The sequence below is a fragment of the Onychostoma macrolepis genome, chromosome 14 (genome assembly GCF_012432095.1).
Source record: "Onychostoma macrolepis isolate SWU-2019 chromosome 14, ASM1243209v1, whole genome shotgun sequence".
In the NCBI taxonomy this organism is placed as follows: domain Eukaryota; kingdom Metazoa; phylum Chordata; class Actinopteri; order Cypriniformes; family Cyprinidae; genus Onychostoma; species Onychostoma macrolepis.
Genome location: NC_081168.1, coordinates 31,807,962 through 31,827,669, shown reverse-complemented (window position 1 = coordinate 31,827,669; position 19,708 = coordinate 31,807,962). Strand labels below are relative to the sequence as shown.

General features: G+C 40.7%; 1 protein-coding gene across 4 annotated transcripts in view; it reads left to right on the top strand.

Annotated features, from left to right (window-relative positions):
• Nucleotides 1-19,386, top strand: part of si:zfos-2326c3.2 (misshapen-like kinase 1) — a 57,603-nt gene extending 38,217 nt beyond the window's left edge. For all 4 annotated transcript variants that reach the window (XM_058797385.1, XM_058797383.1, XM_058797381.1 and 1 more), the window contains 8 exons: nt 3,481-3,636; nt 4,076-4,219; nt 4,681-4,815; nt 6,219-6,319; nt 7,732-7,881; nt 13,217-13,376; nt 16,828-16,967; nt 17,344-19,386. In XM_058797385.1, coding sequence (XP_058653368.1) covers nt 3,481-3,636; nt 4,076-4,219; nt 4,681-4,815; nt 6,219-6,319; nt 7,732-7,881; nt 13,217-13,376; nt 16,828-16,967; nt 17,344-17,427 — 1,070 coding nt within the window. In that variant the 3' untranslated portion in view covers nt 17,428-19,386. The remainder of the gene's footprint in view (nt 1-3,480; nt 3,637-4,075; nt 4,220-4,680; nt 4,816-6,218; nt 6,320-7,731; nt 7,882-13,216; nt 13,377-16,827; nt 16,968-17,343) is intronic.
• The last annotated feature ends 322 nt before the right edge of the window (nt 19,387-19,708 follow it).

Below are 19,708 nucleotides of genomic sequence, written 5' to 3'. Positions count from 1 at the left end.
TTATGACTGCTTCTGTGCTGCAGGGTCACAAATCTTTAAAATAAATTCCATGTGGAGCATGCCCTCGATCCGCACAATGTTCTCATCTCCGCCCCCTTACCTGTTTGCATCTCTCTCTCTCTCTCTCTCTCCTTCTCTCTCTCCCTCTCTCTCTCTCTCTCTCTCTCTCTCTCTCTCTCTCTCTCTCTCTCTCTCTCTCCCTCTCAATTCAATTCAATTCAATTTAAATTAGCTTTATTGGCATGACTGTGTAACATCACAATGTTGCCAAAGCAATACATATATTATACAGATAAATAAAATCATGGGAAAACACATATACATGTCCATATTATACATGTAGATAAAAAAAAAATAATAAAAATAAATAAATGATTAAATGAATACATTTCTCTCTCTCTCAATTCAATTCAATTCAATATGTGCTTTATTGGCATGACAATTGTTACAATGTATCGCCAAAGCGTAGTGTTTACATTGAATCTAGAACAGATATATATGCAACAAAAACATGCATGTAGATACATTTAAAAAGTAGAACAAATCAACATTTTAGAATTCCATGAACAATTTAAAATTCAATGTTGTGTGTGAGTGAGTGTGTGTGTGTGTGTGTGTGTGTGTGTGTGTTTGTTTGTGGACGCATCACTCATTTGTTGACTCCTCCCTCTTTTTGTGACCGGTATCAATGTATCTTGCTGCTAGTAGGATACAATCTTGTTTTTCCCCTAATAAATACTGAAGTTGTGTTTTTTTGTTTAACATTTTGAAGTCAGAGCAAAGTGTTTCAAATCTCTCTCTCTCTCTCTCTCTCTCAATTTTTTTTTCAATTCAATTCAATTCAGCTTTATTAGCATGACTGTGTAGCACAATGTTGCCAAAGCATTAACATATATATACAGTGAGGAAAATAAGTATTTGAACACCCTGCTATTTTGCAAGTTCTCCCACTTAGAAATCATGGAGGGTCTGAAATTGTCATCGTAGGTGCATGTCCACTGTGAGAGACATAATCTAAAAAAAATCCAGAAATCACAATGTATGATTTTTAACTATTTATTTGTATGACACAGCTGCAAATAAGTATTTGAACACCTGAGAAAATCAATGTTAATATTTGGTACAGTAGCCTTTGTTTGCAATTACAGAGGTCAAACGTTTCCTGTAGTTTTTCACCAGGTTTGCACACACTGCAGGAGGATTTTGGCCCACCTCCACACAGATCTTCTCTAGATCAGTCAGGTTTCTGGCCTGTCGCTGAGAAACACGGAGTTTGAGCTCCTCCAAAGATTCTCTATTGGGTTTAGGTCTGGAGACTGGCTAGGCCACGCCAGAACCTTGATATGCTTCTTACAGAGCCACTCCTTGGTTATCCTGGCTGTGTGCTTGGTCATTGTCGTGTTGGAAGACCCAGCCTCGACCCATCTTCAATGCTCTAACTGAGGGAAGGAGGTTGTTCCCCAAAATCTGGCAATACATGGCCCCGGTCATCCTCTCCTTAATACAGTGCAGTCGCCCTGTCCCATGTGCAGAAAAACACCCCCAAAGCATGATGCTACCACCCCCATGCTTCACAGTAGGGATGGTGTTCTTGGGATGGTACTCATCATTCTTCTTCCTCCAAACACGTTTAGTGGAATTATGACCAAAAAGTTCTATTTTGGTCTCATCTGACCACATGACTTTCTCCCACGACTCCTCTGGATCATCCAAATGGTCATTGGCAAACTTAAGTCGGGCTGGACATGTGCTGGTTTAAGCAGGGGAACCTTCCGTGCCATGCATGATTTCAAACCATGACGTCTTAGTGTATTACCAACAGTAACCTTGGAAACGGTGGTCCCAGCTCTTTTCAGGTCATTGACCAGCTCCTCCCGTGTAGTTCTGGGCTGATTTCTCACCTTTCTTAGGATCATTGAGACCCCACGAGGTGAGATCTTGCATGGAGCCCCAGTCCGAGGGAGATTGACAGTCATGTTTAGCTTCTTCCATTTTCTAATGATTGCTCCAACAGTGGACCTTTTTCACCAAGCTGCTTGGCAATTTCCCGTAGCCCTTTCCAGCCTTGTGGAGGTGTACAATTTTGTCTCTAGTGTCTTTGGACAGCTCTTTGGTCTTGGCCATGTTAGTAGTTGGATTCTTACTGATTGTATGGGGTGGACAGGTGTCTTTATGCAGCTAACGACCTCAAACAGGTGCATCTAATTTAGGATAATAAATGGAGTGGAGGTGGACATTTTAAAGGCAGACTAACAGGTCTTTGAGGGTCAGAATTCTAGCTGATAGACAGGTGTTCAAATACTTATTTGCAGCTGTATCATACAAATAAATAGTTAAAAATCATACATTGTGATTTCTGGATTTGTTTTTTTAGATTATGTCTCTCACAGTAGACATGCACCTACGATGACAATTTCAGACCCCTCCATGATTTCTAAGTGGGAGAACTTGTAAAATAGCAGGGTGTTCAAATACTTATTTTCCTCACTGTATAACAACAACATAAATAATAATATCCAATATTATAGCCAATCTGCCCCTGATATTACTAATGAAGTTTTGATATATTTACAGTAGGAAATTTACAAAATATCTTCATGGAACATGATCTTTACTTAATATCCTAATGATTTTTGGCATAAAAGAAAAATGTATAATTTTGACCCATACAGTGTATTGTTGGCTATTGCTACAAATATAGCTGTGCTGCTTATGACTGCTTTTGTGCTGCAGGGACACAAATCTTTAAAATAAATTCCATGTGGAGCATGCCCTCGATCCGCACAATGTTCTCAATGTTTCAGCTTTATTAGCATGACTGTGTAGCACAATGTTGCCAAAGCATTAACATATATATATATATATATATATATATATAACAACAACATAAATAATAATATATAAAATCCATCTAAATAAATGAAAAGATAAAGTAAGTCAGTTAATCATGTTTAACATCTAACATTGTGAATGGTTAATACATAGCAGCGAGTGCAGCTGTTATCATCTTCTCCGAGTAAGAAGGGCATGTTCTCAGTATCTCTAAGTTCAGTAAATGATGGGATCAATGCTTCAAATCTGGGGAGAAATGTTTCCCTCACATTGTGATATTTAGGACACATCAGCAGAAAGTGTTTCTCGTTCTCTATCTGCTGTAGATCACAGTGTCTACAGATCCTCTGCTCTCGCTCTGTCCATGTTTGTCTGTGTCTTCTCTCTCTGTTTCTAAATCATGGTGACTTCATCTGTATTTGGAGAGGATTTGTCTTTCTTTGAATGGTTTGATCAATAAATAATTGGCGAATGTAGTGGTTCTGTTTAGGGTTGAGTAGCATTGGAGTTTAAAGTGTATTTTTAGAGATTCATCATGAGTGTCTTTCAGAGTTTTGTCAGTTTCTTTAATAATGTCTTTGGGGTTGTAGCTGTAGTCGGTGAGGAGCTGGGTTTATGGGTTTTTATCTCTCTCTCTCTCTCTCTCAGTGAATGGCAGGTGTGAGCCGTGTGTTAGACAGCCTCACAGGAAGGGCTCGGTGGTGAACGTCAACCCCACCAACATCCGTCCTCAGAGCGACGCCCCAGAGATACGCAAATACAAAAAGAAGTTCAACGCTGAAATCCTCTGTGCCAGTCTGTGGGGTGAGACGCGTTCACATATCATCACACTGATCGGCGTCTTCCTGCAGAAATCTAGTGTGACGCTGCTTATTCTTGTGGAAGTGTAGCATTTATTGGTGCAGCTTTATTATTGAATGAAAACTCTCGGCCTGATCGTTTCCAGATAGAAAATAACTGCTTTTGGCACAGTTGAAATGACATAAGTCACAGATTGCTCAGACTAAATTGTAATTATTTTACATACATCATTTAGAAATGTAATGATAGACGTCCATTGACAGACTGTAATGCAGTCATTTCTAATCCCATCCATATAGTGCTTTACGTGATAGCTCTTTTCTAAACATGCTGTTAGCAAGAGTCTTTTCAGTGCGTTTCTCTTTTGTCTGAAGCAGGTTGTGAATGCTCTTTTAGTTGGTGTAATCGTGCTGTTGTGTGTGTGTGTGTGTGTGTGTGCTAGGAGTGAATCTGCTGGTGGGCACCGAGAGCGGTCTGTGGCTGCTGGACCGCAGTGGTCAGGGTAAAGTTTACTCTCTCATCAGCCGCAGACGCTTCCAGCAGATGGACGTGCTGGAGGGGCTCAACGTGCTCATCACTATATCAGGTACACACTGCACCTCAGCACAACACTGAGTATCCTTACACTTACACTACACAATCAGTGAACAAAAACAAGAGGGTACAAATCCCGCGAGAGTCCTTGAAGAACTGACCACACATTTCTTGAAGCATAACACGCTCTCACTCTTTACGTTCTCATGCATGATACTGTTTAGTGTCGTGAGCAAGCAACAATATCATTCACTTCATAGAGACAATCTGTCATGAAAGCGTACTCACTCCTAAACTCAATGGCTTATTATACCCTGTTGAACATGTAAATTATACTAAATTATAATTGCATGCAGGGTATCATTATCATGTCTTACCACACTGTTCTCATTCGTAGCAGTCAGCTGCTCCATCTTTACAAGCAACAATGTTATTCGTCCGTTTGCAAATCTGAATTATTCTAAAGGGTAGTGTGTATATGCGTGTCATGTCTTGATGATTTCTTGCGGAAAGGTAAGAAAAACAAGCTGAGGCTGTACTACCTGTCCTGGCTGAGGAATAAGATCCTGCGTAATGATCCAGAGGTGGAGAAGAAGCAGGGCTGGACGTCAGTGGGGGAACTGGAGGGATGTGTGAGCTATAAAGTGGGTGAGTCCAGAACAAGACATCAGTGTACACTCAGAGAGACACTAAAAACATGCTGAACGTTATAATTATAATAGACTGCATGGAAATACCTAGTGAACTTAATCTAACAAACCAGAGGAGAATGTGAACTGACGAGCAGAATCTCTGGATAAGACTGGAGTGCAGTCAGAATGACACACGATAATAGTGCAGATTCAGATTTCAGTGTCATAACTGGCTATTTTTGCTCTAGTGAAAATCATGTGGACCGGTTTGATACATGCGTCCCTGCAGCACAGAAGCAGTCATAAGCAGCACAGCTATATTTGTAGCAAAAGCCAAAAATACATTGTATGGGTCAAAATTATCAAGTTTTCTTTTATGCCAAAAATCATTAGGATATTAAGTAAAGATCATGTTCCATGAAGATATTTTGTAAATTTCCTACCGTAAATATATCAAAACTTCATTAGTAATATCAGGGGCGGATTGGCCATCGCAATTCTGGCAAATGCCAGGGGCCGGTCAGATTTATATAAATAAATAAATTAGCCTATATAAAACAATTTATATAAATAAATTGTTTTTACATGCCAGCAGCACATATGATGGCTGCTTTTATATTTATTTATTTTTTGAAAGAATGCTGAATTTATATGACCAAAAATACAGTAAAAATAGTAATATGAAATATTATACTTAAAATGGTGGTTTTCTGTTAAAGATATTTTAAAATGTCGTTTATTTCTGTGATTAAAGCGTAATTTTCGGCATCACTGCGTCAGTCTTCAGTGTCACGTGGCTCTTCAGAAATTATTCTAATATGCTGTTTTGCTGATTCATTATTATCAGGTATTATTTATGATCCATTATTACTAATGGTTCTTATTATTATCAATACTGAAAACTGTTTTTGTTTAATATTTTTGTTGAAACTGTGATAATTTAACTTTTCAGGATTATAAATAATTTGTAATAAGTATAAATATCTTTGCTGTGTCATCTTTAAACAATTTAATTTATAAAAAGATAGCATTTTATTTCTGCATTGTGTCATATTTTTATAAGTAGTGTTAAAAATTGCTCTGTGCATAAAGAGCTGGTGGGTTTATGGCGTGGTGGGCCGCTCTGTGCCAGAAAGTCCAGGGCCATTTTTTTTAGCCCCAGTCTGCCACTGAGTAATATGCATTAATATGCATCAAATAGTTGTATCTCAGCCAAATATTGTCCTATACAAACCATACATGAATGGAAAGATTATTTATTCAGCTTTCAGATGATGTATACATCTCAATTTCAAAAATTGACCCTTATGACTGGTTTTGTGCTCCAGGGTCACATATGTCTTCCTTCAGCATCATCACAGTAAGTCAGTGTTTTTGATGATGTTGTGCAACATACTCACATCATGCTGATGATTTCAGTTCGCTATGAAAAAATCAAGTTCCTGGTCATCGCCTTGAGGAGCGCTGTGGAGGTCTACGCCTGGGCTCCCAAACCATATCACAAGTTCATGGCTTTCAAAGTAAGTCTTGTATATTAGTAGCAATTAATAATGTATCACGTTTACAAAAACAATGTAGCACCTGCACTACATCCTAATCCAATAAACGATAACCAATATTGTTAATAAATGCAAATGTGAGGAAAAAAGCATGTGCCGAAGCAATCGTGCCAGTTTTAGCTTGCTTCGATGAGGTTTTGAGCTCTTTCATCACGGCCTGTGTTTGACGGGACTCGAGCGCTTCACATCACTACTGCAGTGCTGTACCGGGTGCGCCACCGAGCATGTTTACTACGCCAGAAAAGCCTCACATATGGAGCTGGTTATGTGATGCAAACATCGAACTGTATTAGTTTACAAATCATGCGCTGGTAAAAGTGTTTAGAGCTCATAACAGTGTTGTGCGAGAAACCAAACAAGAATAAGTCTTCATTAATCACTGCCACTATGATCATAATTTGTGTAAAAAGGAACAAAAGCTGTTGGTGTTAACTGCCACTGGTGTTTATTTCAGCTGTGAGATGCATGTACTGGTGTGTTTCTGCAGTTTAGCAGTAATGTAGGCAGAGTCATGTATTTCTATTGAGTCCAGTGGATTGAAACATAAAGCTAATACTGCGCTTTCTGAGCTTCACTGAACCAGCTGCTTTGGATCATGGCTGAGGAGTCTGTTACAGTCACAACTAGCACACTTTCTAATGTGATATTTCTAATTGCCTGCATTCGTGTTTATATATTCCTCCATTGTAAGAAATGGGATGGTGTAATGATAGGTAATGTAAGTGGGGTGTTTTTGGAAATGGGTCATTTTTGAGTACGTGTCCTACTTCACTGCGGTCCTGAGAGACTTACTCTACTTCTGACATCAGCTTCTGCCGTTTAGACTTATAGCATTTACTCAGATCGTTGTCCTGCATATTCTTATGGAAATACAAACATTGCCAGATTGGTCAAAGCACTCAAAGGCGTTGTGTTTGATCATTATGTGAAGACTCGAGCCCTGTTTACGATCACAGGCCACTTACCCTACTGATGGGTATAAACCATGCTGAAAATGAACACTGTGTATTGATTGTATGCAGAAAGATGCATGCGTAATTATGACCTGTCATTGTTTTCTTGAAAGAGTTACTTCCAGAACTCATAACGTCTTGTGCAGTGCAGTCCATTCATTGAATCTGAACTGCAGAAGCCTCAAGTCTGTTCTCACAGCGTCAGCCGTAGTTAGTGGTTTTATTCACACATCACAAACGAACCGCACACTTCTAGAGCACGTATGGGTGTGAGCTGGGTTAAGAACGTGGCTGACAGAAAACCACCTGTCAGTGACTTTACACACCACAGAGAAAACAACTGAATAACGAATGTTTAAAAAACGCTGGTATTGATGTATTTCCCAGTAGACTAAGCGTGTTGTTGTGCATGTGTGACAGTCGTTCGGCTCGCTGCCTCAGAAGCCGCTCTCGGTTGACCTGACGGTGGAGAACGGACAGAGGTTAAAGGTCATCTACGGCTCTCACTTTGGGTTTCATGCAATCGATGTGGACTCGGGGACACCCTTCGATCTCTACCTGCCCAGTCATGTGAGTATTCTTTACATTCCCGACACATTTCACACCAATAATAAATCACGTTTAATAAGTGAAGTACAGCTGTCGTCATCGGTGTGCACATTCACATTAGCTTTCACTCTCTGCATGGGAACATTTTGGGACATGCTATTTCTAGCAGGGGGTGTGCGATAATGACATAAAATGAAATCTCCATATTTTCCGTTATTTTGTCGCTAGCGATAATTAGAGAGTATTTTGCTGAGCGTGTGATATTGTGCTGGTATTTTGGCAGGTTTAGGACTGCCGTGGACAGCTGACTCCCAAAGCTTTTGATTTTCTTCATATTCTGTCAGGTGGTTAGTTTGCAGGAGTAACAGAAATTAACTTTTCCAATAAGTTTAAATTGATTTGTTACCTTTATAAGGCCATTTTTATTAACCTAATTAAATGTATGCATCTTCTTTTATAAATTAATGTAAGTTCAATTTCATCAATAAATTCAAATAGTAAGACGCTGTTAGGGCTGTTACTAATCATATATAATCAGTATCCACAAAATTTGTGTTTGCAATGCAGAGGTGGCACAGAATCTGCATCTGAAGACTGTTTAATGCAGGACACGAATGCAGTTAACCTGCCGTTACAAATGCATACATAATGTTTTGATGTTTAAAAAAAAAAGAAAAGTTGAATACTAATATTTGAAATGATTTTGGGGGAAAAAAGGGAAAATATACTTTAAATATAAACCTTAAATCACTGCATGAGTGAGTCATTGAGTCATTCACTCAACTGATTCGGTTAGTCGGTTGACTCGTTCAGTAATGAAACACCGTCATGTGTTACTCAGATTTGTTTGGAACTATTTTTGTTGTTGAAATGCAGCAAAAACAAGAACTGTTTTGTCTAAGATGTAAGTCACTTAATATTAACTTCTAGTTTATTTTATGAAATCAATATCGCATTTGCAGTTGTGTTGATATTTGGAGAACCACGTCACTCTTCGTGTGATATTTACTATAATAGACTAAATCACACAATTATAATATTATCGTAGACTGTATGTCACATGCTAGAGTGCTGGGCAGCTGAGGAGATGCAGCAATAAGGCTGTCCAGCGTTCACATTGTGCTTTCATATCACTCAGAAACCTCAAACTTGCTGAACCGTTTGATCAAAGAACTCATTTATCATCATGAAATACCTCTGAAACATGATCTAAACACTAAATGCAGCAGTTGTTTCAGTTGATAGTCAGAGACAATAGTGTCATTGTCCAGCTAAATTCAGTTCAAGTTTGAAAAGGAGAAAAAACCTCGGGAGAAACCAGGCAACATCACAAAACCAGCACGTAGAGATATTTCACACCTTCTCTTTTCTCACAAGGAACACATTTTGATTGTGGGGTTAAAGATCAACCCTTAAACGAAAGCAGGCATCTGAAAATGCAGTGAGCAGAAAAAAACTGCACTCGTTTCTTTTCTGCCGAACACTACAATTCAGAGCTCGTGTAAATATGCACAACATGCAGAAGATAATGTTGTGATGATCTAGAGCTGCTGACGTCCCCAGACTCCCACACAGAGATCCTTCAGAGAGAGGAAGAGCGATGAGTGTGGTGTTCACCCACGGCTCCGCACCGGCCCACATACTCACGGACTAGTTCTGTGTGTGCGCTAGTTTCTCCGAACTGATCTCGAGTCCAAAAATAACTCTGCAGCCTTCACCACGTTCCCAGAGCATGAGCCCATTGAAATGACCTGTTATTTGACAGGTTTTTTCTAATAGCAGGCAGTAGATAAATTTAGAGTGAACTAGCGGTGTGAAGCAGAACTGGAGGCTGGGCGGCACTAGATCATGTAGCTTTCCATACCAACATTTTCTCATCCATTCCCTCCCATTCTCTCGTTCATTCGTTGTGTCTCTGTCACATTCTCTCACACACACGCAGTTGTTGTCTTCACTTGCACGCAGTCATTAGTAAAGTGTTTCTGCGCTGGGGTAGATCTGCCTCTCCCGCTCTCTGTCTGTGGCGGCGAGTTTGCGCTCATGAGAATCCCGCGGCAGAGGATAAAGATCGCTCTGCGGCTCTGGATGCCCGTGTTGATGCTCAGGATTGTGGTGGCTCTACAGAGGGACAGCAGCACAGTGTGTGTCAATTTATTTCTGAGTCAGGCAAGTACAGTGGGAGGTGTGCGATCGTGTTCATGAGAGAATATCTATTCTAATGCTTTATCGTCAGGAGCTTGGAGACGTGCATGTAAAAGTGGTTAAGAAAATGTTTTATATTAACTTGGTGAAAAGTTCCACATACTGTGACTTTTGACACTATTAAAATGCGTTTAAGCTCGCTCTTGTAAACACACTTGCATGGTCAGTGCTTTTACTTAATTAGCAGTGTGTGAGGAGAACTTTAATTTTATTAACACTAAAATAATAACGTATTTGACCAAACCCTTAACACTAATTATTACATTTGTCATGAATGATATGTCAAATCATGTGGCTTGTTTAAGAGAGGTATGTGAATGTTGTTCGGACTCATGATCGTCACCTGGCTGATAACACGGATGAGAAAAATCTCGTAGATTTACCTTGTTTAGAGGCCAGAAGAGATATCATATGCCTGGGGGTGGACAGTAATCACAACACAACAATGCACTAAACACCTCTTAAAACACTGAAGCAACCACCAAGTACAATATTTCTTAACTCCTGTCCTCTGCACAGTTTTGTATGTCTTGCTTATCTGATCTAGAACACTATAGCAACTGCGCAGCATTGCATTAATACCTGTCTAGAGTAACCTGTTAGGGGCCGAGGGAGATGATAAATATCTACGCACAGGTGTAGAGAAGAATAATCCTTTATAATAAGTGCTTTTATTGCTCAGAAATGCAAGGGTAGGGGTTTGAAAATAGGTGAGGAGCAGAAAAGAATAAATATATTATAAATATATATGCACACATACACACAACTCACGGACACCCTCCTCTGTCCAACATAAGATAATCCTTCATACAGTTTGAAAAGGTTGAAGCGAATTACAAGGGTGTTCATAGTGGGCTGTGTTTACATTAAAGGGGTGGTTGACTGGTTTTGTTCTAGGCTTGATTGTGTTTATGGGATGCAGTCAAACATGTGTTCATGCTTCGTTTTTTTAAAAACGCATTGTTTTTCACATAATTTACCTTTATTCCACACCGCTCTGTCCCTTCTCTGATAAACGGCCCGATTATTTCCTGCTTTTATGAAGCCCCTCCCTCAGAAATACGTGATGGGCTCTGATTGGTTAGCTGGCCCAGTGTGTTGTGATTGGCTAAACTGCCAGTGCGCGTCTGAACGTCCCGCCCCTCAGCTCAGCGGCATGTGCTCCGGTTATACTGTAAACAATGGCGTCGTCTATATTGCTTATCAATTTAAGCCCGAATGAGACGCAGAGGATATTAGTGAAGAGGATCGCGCAGAACCTGTGCAAGCACGGCTCTCAATGATATGTGTTTTTTGTTTGTTGTTGGTTCATACTTTTAGATACGCTGTTATTTGTAAATGTTAGCTTTTAATATACGGTTTTATCCTGATTAAAGCCTTAATACAGCATGGCAAGCTATGTGAAAAAATAAGTGTATAATTGGAACAGTTTGTTGGAGCTGATCTGACGATCTGAATGAGAGAGAGACATGCAGAGCATGTGCGGAGCAGGCGACGCGAGGAACATATCGGACCCGGGAAGGAACTCGTTGTAGTCCCTTACCAGTCGTTTTTGTAGGCAGAATTTTAAAAGACGATATCTCCGTTTGCATTGAACTTTCAGCGTCGTAACTTTGCAGATATTGTTTATGTTCAAACAGCAACATTACACACTAACTAACGTTAAAAAAGTGAAATTCGCAATAAACCACCCCTTTAATCTCACATCATAAAAGCATAAATGCCGAGGTGCAAATACATTAAATACAACCACTTACATGACTCAGCCGAACGCACAAGGGCTCTTCTTCATGAGCATTTGAGTGTGTGGTTAAAAACTAGCTGTAACAAGGTTCAAATTAGATGAAGGACGAGGAATGCAGGGGTGGCGAGTAACCAGTTTATTGTTCCACAAAACCATCAACAAAAAAACAAAACAAAGTGCTGTCGGGCTCTCTGCCTCAACGGTTCGTTCCGGACACAACACACACAGAGCTCCCTCGCTCTGGACAACATTCAGTCTCTCTCCCAATCACTGGAATTAAATACAGGTGTTAGTCATTATTCACTTGACCTCCTTATTACCGCTCGTCTCCGCACCCGCTCTCCCGTTGCTTTCCCACGCCCCCCTCGCCACACTAGCCTAGAGCGCCATCTGCTGTTAAAATCTAAGCTTAGAATCAATTTCAGAGAGAATCGTGATGCTTTCCGAAAATCTCAGAATCAGTCCCCGAATCGCGACGCATCTATTTACTGTCCCAGCCGTACTGATTATGTGACCCCGGGTATGCTGCCCTCTAGAGAAACACACCGCACAAACCATATTTTGCCCTACGAATGAAATTTAGAATGTGTGTAAGTACAAAAAATCTGTATTTATCAAACGTGCACACGCGGTTCTTACGCACACCAGTAAGTAGTCATTGTTGATAAATCCCACATGTTCTTAAGCACCATGCTTGTTCACGTTCATGTTCATTTGCATTCAGAAACGCCTCCAATGAACCATACATGGTGACAACCCCTCCCTTTATCACGTGAACGTACATGTCCTCACCGAAGTCATGACAACGAAAGCGCTACCGACGGAGAAGCCATTCTGAGCTCTCATTAAACAGATCAGCGTGATCTTTGAAAACGCATTCTCTGCGCAGCGCATGGTTTGCCAAATCTTCCAGCAAAGCGAGATCTGCCATGACTATACAGCTACATTTCAAATCATCTTCCCAACTGTCCTCTATAGCTTTTCACACTAATTATGAAATTATTAATTGAGTATTTGCAATTAAAGGTCACAGGACACATGCGGCGGCACTTTCTTTTTGTAGTATCTCCATTCTACCACTAGATTCTCTGCGTAAGCATGCTCAGAGTTGTGCTTTCATTTACACACGTTCCTATGGATAAGTACAAGTCGGTAGATCGCACACTGTGCGTGAAACCGTTCTTACGCACTCATTACGCACACATGTTGATAAATGAGGGCTCCGGTGACCTGCTGTGTTACGTGCTGGTACTTGAGAGGAACTATGGGTGATGTGACTCCATAGCATAAGCAGTACAGTAGAATGTTATATCTGTGAATTCTATTTGCTGACACTAACAGCAACTGCCTTGATAAATGCAGATTAACCTACAGTCAATCTCTTTATAACAGAATGCCTGTGTGTTTCAGATCCAAGGTGTGATTCGGCCGCATGCCATCATCATCCTCCCCAGCAGCAGTGGGATGGAGCTGTTGCTGTGTTACGAGGACGAGGGCGTCTATATTGACACCTATGGCCGCATCACCAGGGAGACGGTGCTGCAGTGGGGGGAGATGCCCGCCTCTGTGGGTGAGCTCCAGCACGCCACACACACACAGAGATGTACATGATGCACATAACATACAGTGATTATCTGTTCAGGGTGCAGTATGGATTTGATTGACTTGTGTATCTGAGGTTGAGAGCTATGTTACTGTAGAGCTGCAGTCATATTAAGGAAGTTTTGTAATGACTGATGTGCATGAGACTCTAAATGTGAAAAAGCAAAACAAGTCATTTGGATGGATGAGTCACCTCACTTCCTACACAGCAGCAGATGGAGTGGAGAAAAGCTGCCGCCGTTCTTCAGCTCAAAATCCACACCACAACTGGAACAATATCTTTGGCATTGCTTTCGGAGCTGAAGTCAGGATCTTTATTTTTATTTTTTGTAGTTTATATTTTAATTCACTTGTGAAAACTGTCAAAAAAGCGAAAAACTCTGGGAAAAAAACTGATCAGAGGTGCATAAGCTCAGATCAATGAGGCCTACAATCAGACCGATCTAAAACACACACAAAACCTAGGATAATACAGCATAATGAGCAAACCAGTTTAAAAGGCAGGTCGTTTCTGGAAAAGGATTTTCAGAACAGCACAAGTATTAATGGTGAAGATTTGTTTTTAAACTACATGGCTCTAATCACTGTTCCTATAGTTTATATGAATATGTAGATGTTCTGTTAAAGGGGTCATGAACTGCCTCTGCTTTTTATTTTGTACTGTTCTCTGAGGTCCACTTACAATGTTGAGATTGTTACATCAAAAAACATCATAATTTACATTTAGTCATTTAACAGATGCTTTTTTAATTTTAATTTAAATGATTTTTAAATTTAGCAGTAACGGGCTATTTTCTGTCCGTTTATTGACCCCCTCATCAGAAGGCTCTGTTTGAATAGATGTGGAGGATTGTAGACGCGGAAGTAAACGCCCACTGCTGTGATTGGCAGTCTACATTCTTCACAGATGGTGTGATTTAGGTTAAAATATCAAACGATCTGTAAGAAGAGACAAAGCAATAGTGATCACATAATGAAAACAGTTACTCACACTTGTGTTGTGACATTACTGTCGGATCCAATATAGTCACACATCATCGTCTTTTAGTTTCAATCTTTCTGAAAATCCAGTGTTGAATTGTGCCTTGTTTGTAAACGAATCCGCGGGAAAATAAAGTGACGCGGTCTGGATCGTCATTTAAAATAAAGTTCATCCACTTTTTCCTAACTTTGGGATTAGAAGGAAGGCGATGCAAACACTGTTTTTCCACAACTTGGCACTGAACAGCGTCTTGTTGTCTTCAGAGCATCTTTATCGTATGGTTTCTGCGTAAACCTGCGCCTTCACCTCTATCGTAAAACAGGCTAAACAGACTGATGTAGAATCGGTGGGCGGGGCTAAATAGGCAGTGATGTAGAATCGGTGGGTGGGGCTAAACAGGCAGCAACGTAGAATCGTTGGGCGGGGCTAAACAGACAGTGATGTAGAATCGTTGGTGACGTAGAATCGTTGGGCGGGGCTAAATAGACTGATGTAGAATCGATGGGCGGGGCTAAATAGGCAGTGATGTAGAATCGGTGGGTGGGGCTAAACAGGCAGCGACGAGAATCGTTGGGCTAAACAGACAGTGATGTAGAATCACAGACGAGAATCGCTATGGGCTAAACAGACTGATGTAGAATCGGTGGGCGGGCTAAATAGGCAGTGATGTAGAATCGGTGGGTGGGGCTAAACATACAGTGATGTAGAATCGTTGGGCGGGGCTAAACAGGCAGCGATGTAGAATCGTTGGGCGGGGCTAAACAGGCAGCGACGTAGAATCGTTGGGCGGGGCTAAACAGACTGATGTAGAATCGGTGGGCGGGGCTAAACAGGCAGCGACGTAGAATCGTTGGGCGGGGCTAAACAGACTGATGTAGAATCGGTGGGCGGGGCTAAATAGGCAGTGATGTAGAATCGGTGGGCGGGGCTAAACAGACAGTGATGTAGAATCGTTGGGCGGGGCTAAACAGGCAGCGATGTAGAATCAGTGCTTATCCACACTATTACACCATAGTATAGACCCTTTTTGCGCCGACGTCACGGTTACGTCACAGCGCTAGCTGGAGGCAAAACAAAGGGAAAACTGGAGGCGGCCCATTCAAACCAGCGCAGATTCGGCTACATAAGGAGCTTAAAATATCATCAATTTGAAGTTTTAACGCATACCTGCTGCCACTCCCAGACAAAAAACTGACGACAGCTGTGGTTAAACGAGATAAAACGAGTGGACTGGACAGAAACTATCGTCAGAAATGCTTGCGTTTGCAGCGCACACTTCTTATCAGAAAAGGTTAAATAAAGTATTGCCTTTTGTTGTTATGGATTATGGTTTGTGTTACATGTCTAAAGATTTCTTAGGCATCTCTCAACTATGAAATAATGTCTTGTGTGCATGTATATAAAACAACAAACTGACGATGTATATGCATAATCATCTGTAATATACATTGTTGTGATAGTGGCTGAACTTTCTAAGAACTTAGTAAGAAATAATAATCAGAATACAGAAAGTTCAAAATTAATTTCTGGAATTTTTATTTCTAGAAACTATTCACATCTTCCTTTAAATGTACTGTATGTAAAGTATTGTAAACTTAACTTACATAATTTACAGGATGTATATACTTTAAAATAACTATTTGGCCATGATACATACATCTTCAAATAATATATCATTACATTGAATGTTGAACTTTTTGTATTTTGGCCCAGTTCACTCTCACGTAACGTTAGCTGTAAAAATAGCCTGCTGACGTTGAAATATATGTACATCTTCATGACTAGATAGACACAGGTGAGTTTCTCTTCACTACTCGTTAGGTTTCTCTAACGTTATATGCGACTCGAGTCACTCAGTCGGAGGTAATCCTGTCAGATCATCCATCCTTGAGCAGAGGGTCGGCCAATCTGATTTTGTCCGTTAAAGTTAACTTATTTAAATAACAATCATGGTCCTGCACAGTGAGTGACCTACATATGCAGGTAAAATCGGATTTTCTCCAGCCATTGTTAAAAAAACAAGGTAAACAGACTTCATAGCTAGCGTTAGTGAAGCGGTCAGGGGATCTTTCTGCCGCCAGCTAAGCCCCGCCCACAGAAAAACCTCACATTGTTTACTAACAGAAAAAGGGTCTATAGAACGTTCCACAAGCTGTCCTTTTGGCAGACTGCATGCAATATAAGCTGTTTTTAGACTAACGAGAAAGTTTTGAATTCTGAAACTTACACAAACTTGTTTTTAAAGTACAGTGCCCTCTTATATGTCAAAAGATCAAGCGAGTGTTAGTTTCTCAGTTCATGACCCCTATAAACGACTCATTCTTGTTCAGATGTTGAACAGCAATGAAGGAAAAGCCTGTTTGCTCCAGAACATCTGAGCTTTACTGAACCGAATCAGCTGGAGCTGTTTATTCGTGACTCTGTTGTTGATCTGCAGCTTATCTTCAGTCGAATCAAGTCATGGGATGGGGAGAGAAAGCCATCGAGCTGAGGTCCGCCAAGACGGCCAGTCTAGAGGGAGTCTTCATGCACAAGAAGGCTCAGAAGCTCAAGTTCCTGTGTGAGAGAAACGATAAAGTAAGAAAACATCTCTATACGCAAAATCTCTACAGATTATTCTCACAGAACAAAGAATTATTACAGGTGTCATAAGATAATGGAAAGCATCTGTGTGTGCGTGTGTGTGTGTGTGTGTCTGTGTGTGTGTGTCTGTGTGTGTGTGTGTGTGTGTGTGTGCGTGTGTGTGCGCGTGTGCGTGTGCGTGTGTGTGTGTGTGCGTGTGTGTGCGTGTGTGTGTGCGTCTGTGTGTGTGTGTGTGTGTGTGTGTGTGTGTGTGTGTGTGTGCGTGTGCGTGTGTGTGCGCGTGTGTGTCTGTGTGTGCGTGTGTGTGCGTGTGTGTGCGTCTGTGTGTGTGTGTGTGTGTGTGTGTGTGTGTGTGTCTGTGTGTGTGCAGGTGTTTTTCGCGTCGGTGCAGTCGGGGGGAAGCAGTCAGATCTACTTCATGACGTTAGGACAGAACACTCTCTTCAGCTGGTGATGGTCTTCACTCAGGCTGCTGCTGGTAAAAACAGACTCCGTATCACAGACCGACCGTCAAGATTCAAACTGTCCACTTTCTGTATTCACATGTAAACGTTTTAATTGAAGTGATATAAATACATGTATTGTATGATTTAATAGATGTGAAATAGGTGATACATTGCATTGTGTCTGACAGTGTCAGCATTTGTCTCGGTCTGTGCTTAAAACATAAACCTTGTTTTGCATTTTAATTTGAACTTTTTATTACCATGTCATGTTGATATTTTGTCCCCAATACCTGATTATTTTACTGTATAATAATAACCATGGCTGGTACACGGTGAGCCCGATACGAACAGCTAATAGAGTGACTGTCAAACATTGAAGCATCTTTTGAGGGAAATACTGAAGAACAGAAGTGACTGAACCGTCCGATAACTGCAGACATTCAGCTTCATTTGACAGGCTTTCCCAGCAAGCACATTTAATTATAACAAATGGCAGTTATCTTAATATTTGTGTTTATTATAGCTCTCACTGTACTAAAACACAAACATAACTGGACAAATGATCATGATAAAAGTGATCTAATAAAAGTAGGGATGTCCCGAGCCGATCTCAAGTGTTTTTTAGCTGATCGGTGGATATTCGGATCGGATCGGATCGGATCGGGGGCACAGTAAACCTGATCGGGACATCCCTAAATGAAATGGTTATACGCAGGTGTTGTGCATGCAGATTAAATGATTGATCTTCGTCATCACTATTCATTCGCTTTGTTTTTCTTCTGTACATTTGAGAATTCATCTTTGATTGCCATCAGTCTTAGTTTGCGGCCTAACCCCGACCAATCAGTTTCCCAGAAGACCGAGCTTGTTTTAGCCGCTGGTTCTGTCTAATCAGTCTTCACTATCGACTCTTTCGGTACACTGACAGTTCGACAGAGCCATGCGTCTGAGCTCAAGTATAAACACAAACACATCCTTCACATCCGCTGACGCTCAGCACACTTCTGTCGTGATAGTGTTAGTTCAGTGTCAGGGGACAGTTCTGAAACATGTTCATTAGTTTTGTAAAAATAATAGTGAAGCCTGGCTGCGTGTGGAGGTCAGCGTAGCACGTGCGGCGTGTCTGTGGAGGACTGATTTGTGACGCAGGTGACTCGTTTCTCAGCTTTAAATGAGGAAAATGAATGAAGCAAAGAAAAGCAGCAGGAAGATGATCGCATGAAAGAGAGTTAAAGAAAGTCGAAATGTAGGAAGTCAGAGCTGTGGAGTTTGGGATCAACATTGAGATGTTATATTTGCACTCAAAACACCTGAGCTGGTGAAGATGCAATACTCGTGAACCACGTGCACTTTACATCGCTTGCACACAGACTAACTCGCTTCATAGTTTCACACATGATTGATTTCACTCTTTTATGAACAGTAAAACTGAAAACGGCACGCATAGGGTCGATGACACATTAGTGTTGTGATGATCAGCAGCGCAGTAGCTACGTGATGAAGACGAGCGCTGTTCTGGGTCCATCCGCTGGGAGTCTGGCGCTCAGATCGGCTCTGCAGCAAAGTCTTGTTTTCCTTTAAATCCAGTGTTTTCTCAAGCGTGCCTTAATGTGCTCTGAATGGCTTGTTGTGTGTGAGACATCATGAATGTAAAAATCTTCATTGGGTTTTGCTCCAACATTAAAATGTCTGACATAGTCACTTTCTGTACTTTCACTTTCAGTGCTGTACATTAACAAGAGAATTTTTATTTAATTCAAAGCTTTTTTTTTCTTTGTAATAGTGTAATTTGACTGTATATTTCCTGTATTGTACATATTCCTAAATACAGTTAATTATCAAGCGCTATAGGAAGCACCATATACTCAAAAGCTCCTCGTTTGGGTTTCGATTGTAACAGCATATTGCATATACAGTGTAATTTGTGTCACATGAAGGAATCGAGCCAAATAAATGCTTTAATAGACCGCTCAGTGTGTCTCTGTTCAGCTGTGCCACATTAGCACAAACCATCATCATGCACATGATTTGCAGAAATAAAAGGTCACGGTTATAAATCATGAAAGATAAACTCTTATCATATACACTGTTCATAAACTCTATGATCAGCTCAATACAACAGATCTGCTGTGCATTTATTGAGGACGAGATTCAACAAAGTTCAGAGCTCATGATGTGTACAAAACATTATAAGAAACAATCTTTTGAATGAAAATACATAAATACACAAAGAAACTGTTGTCTTGGTGTGCTTCAGATATGCTGGATTTGATTGGAAGAAAAGTGCCA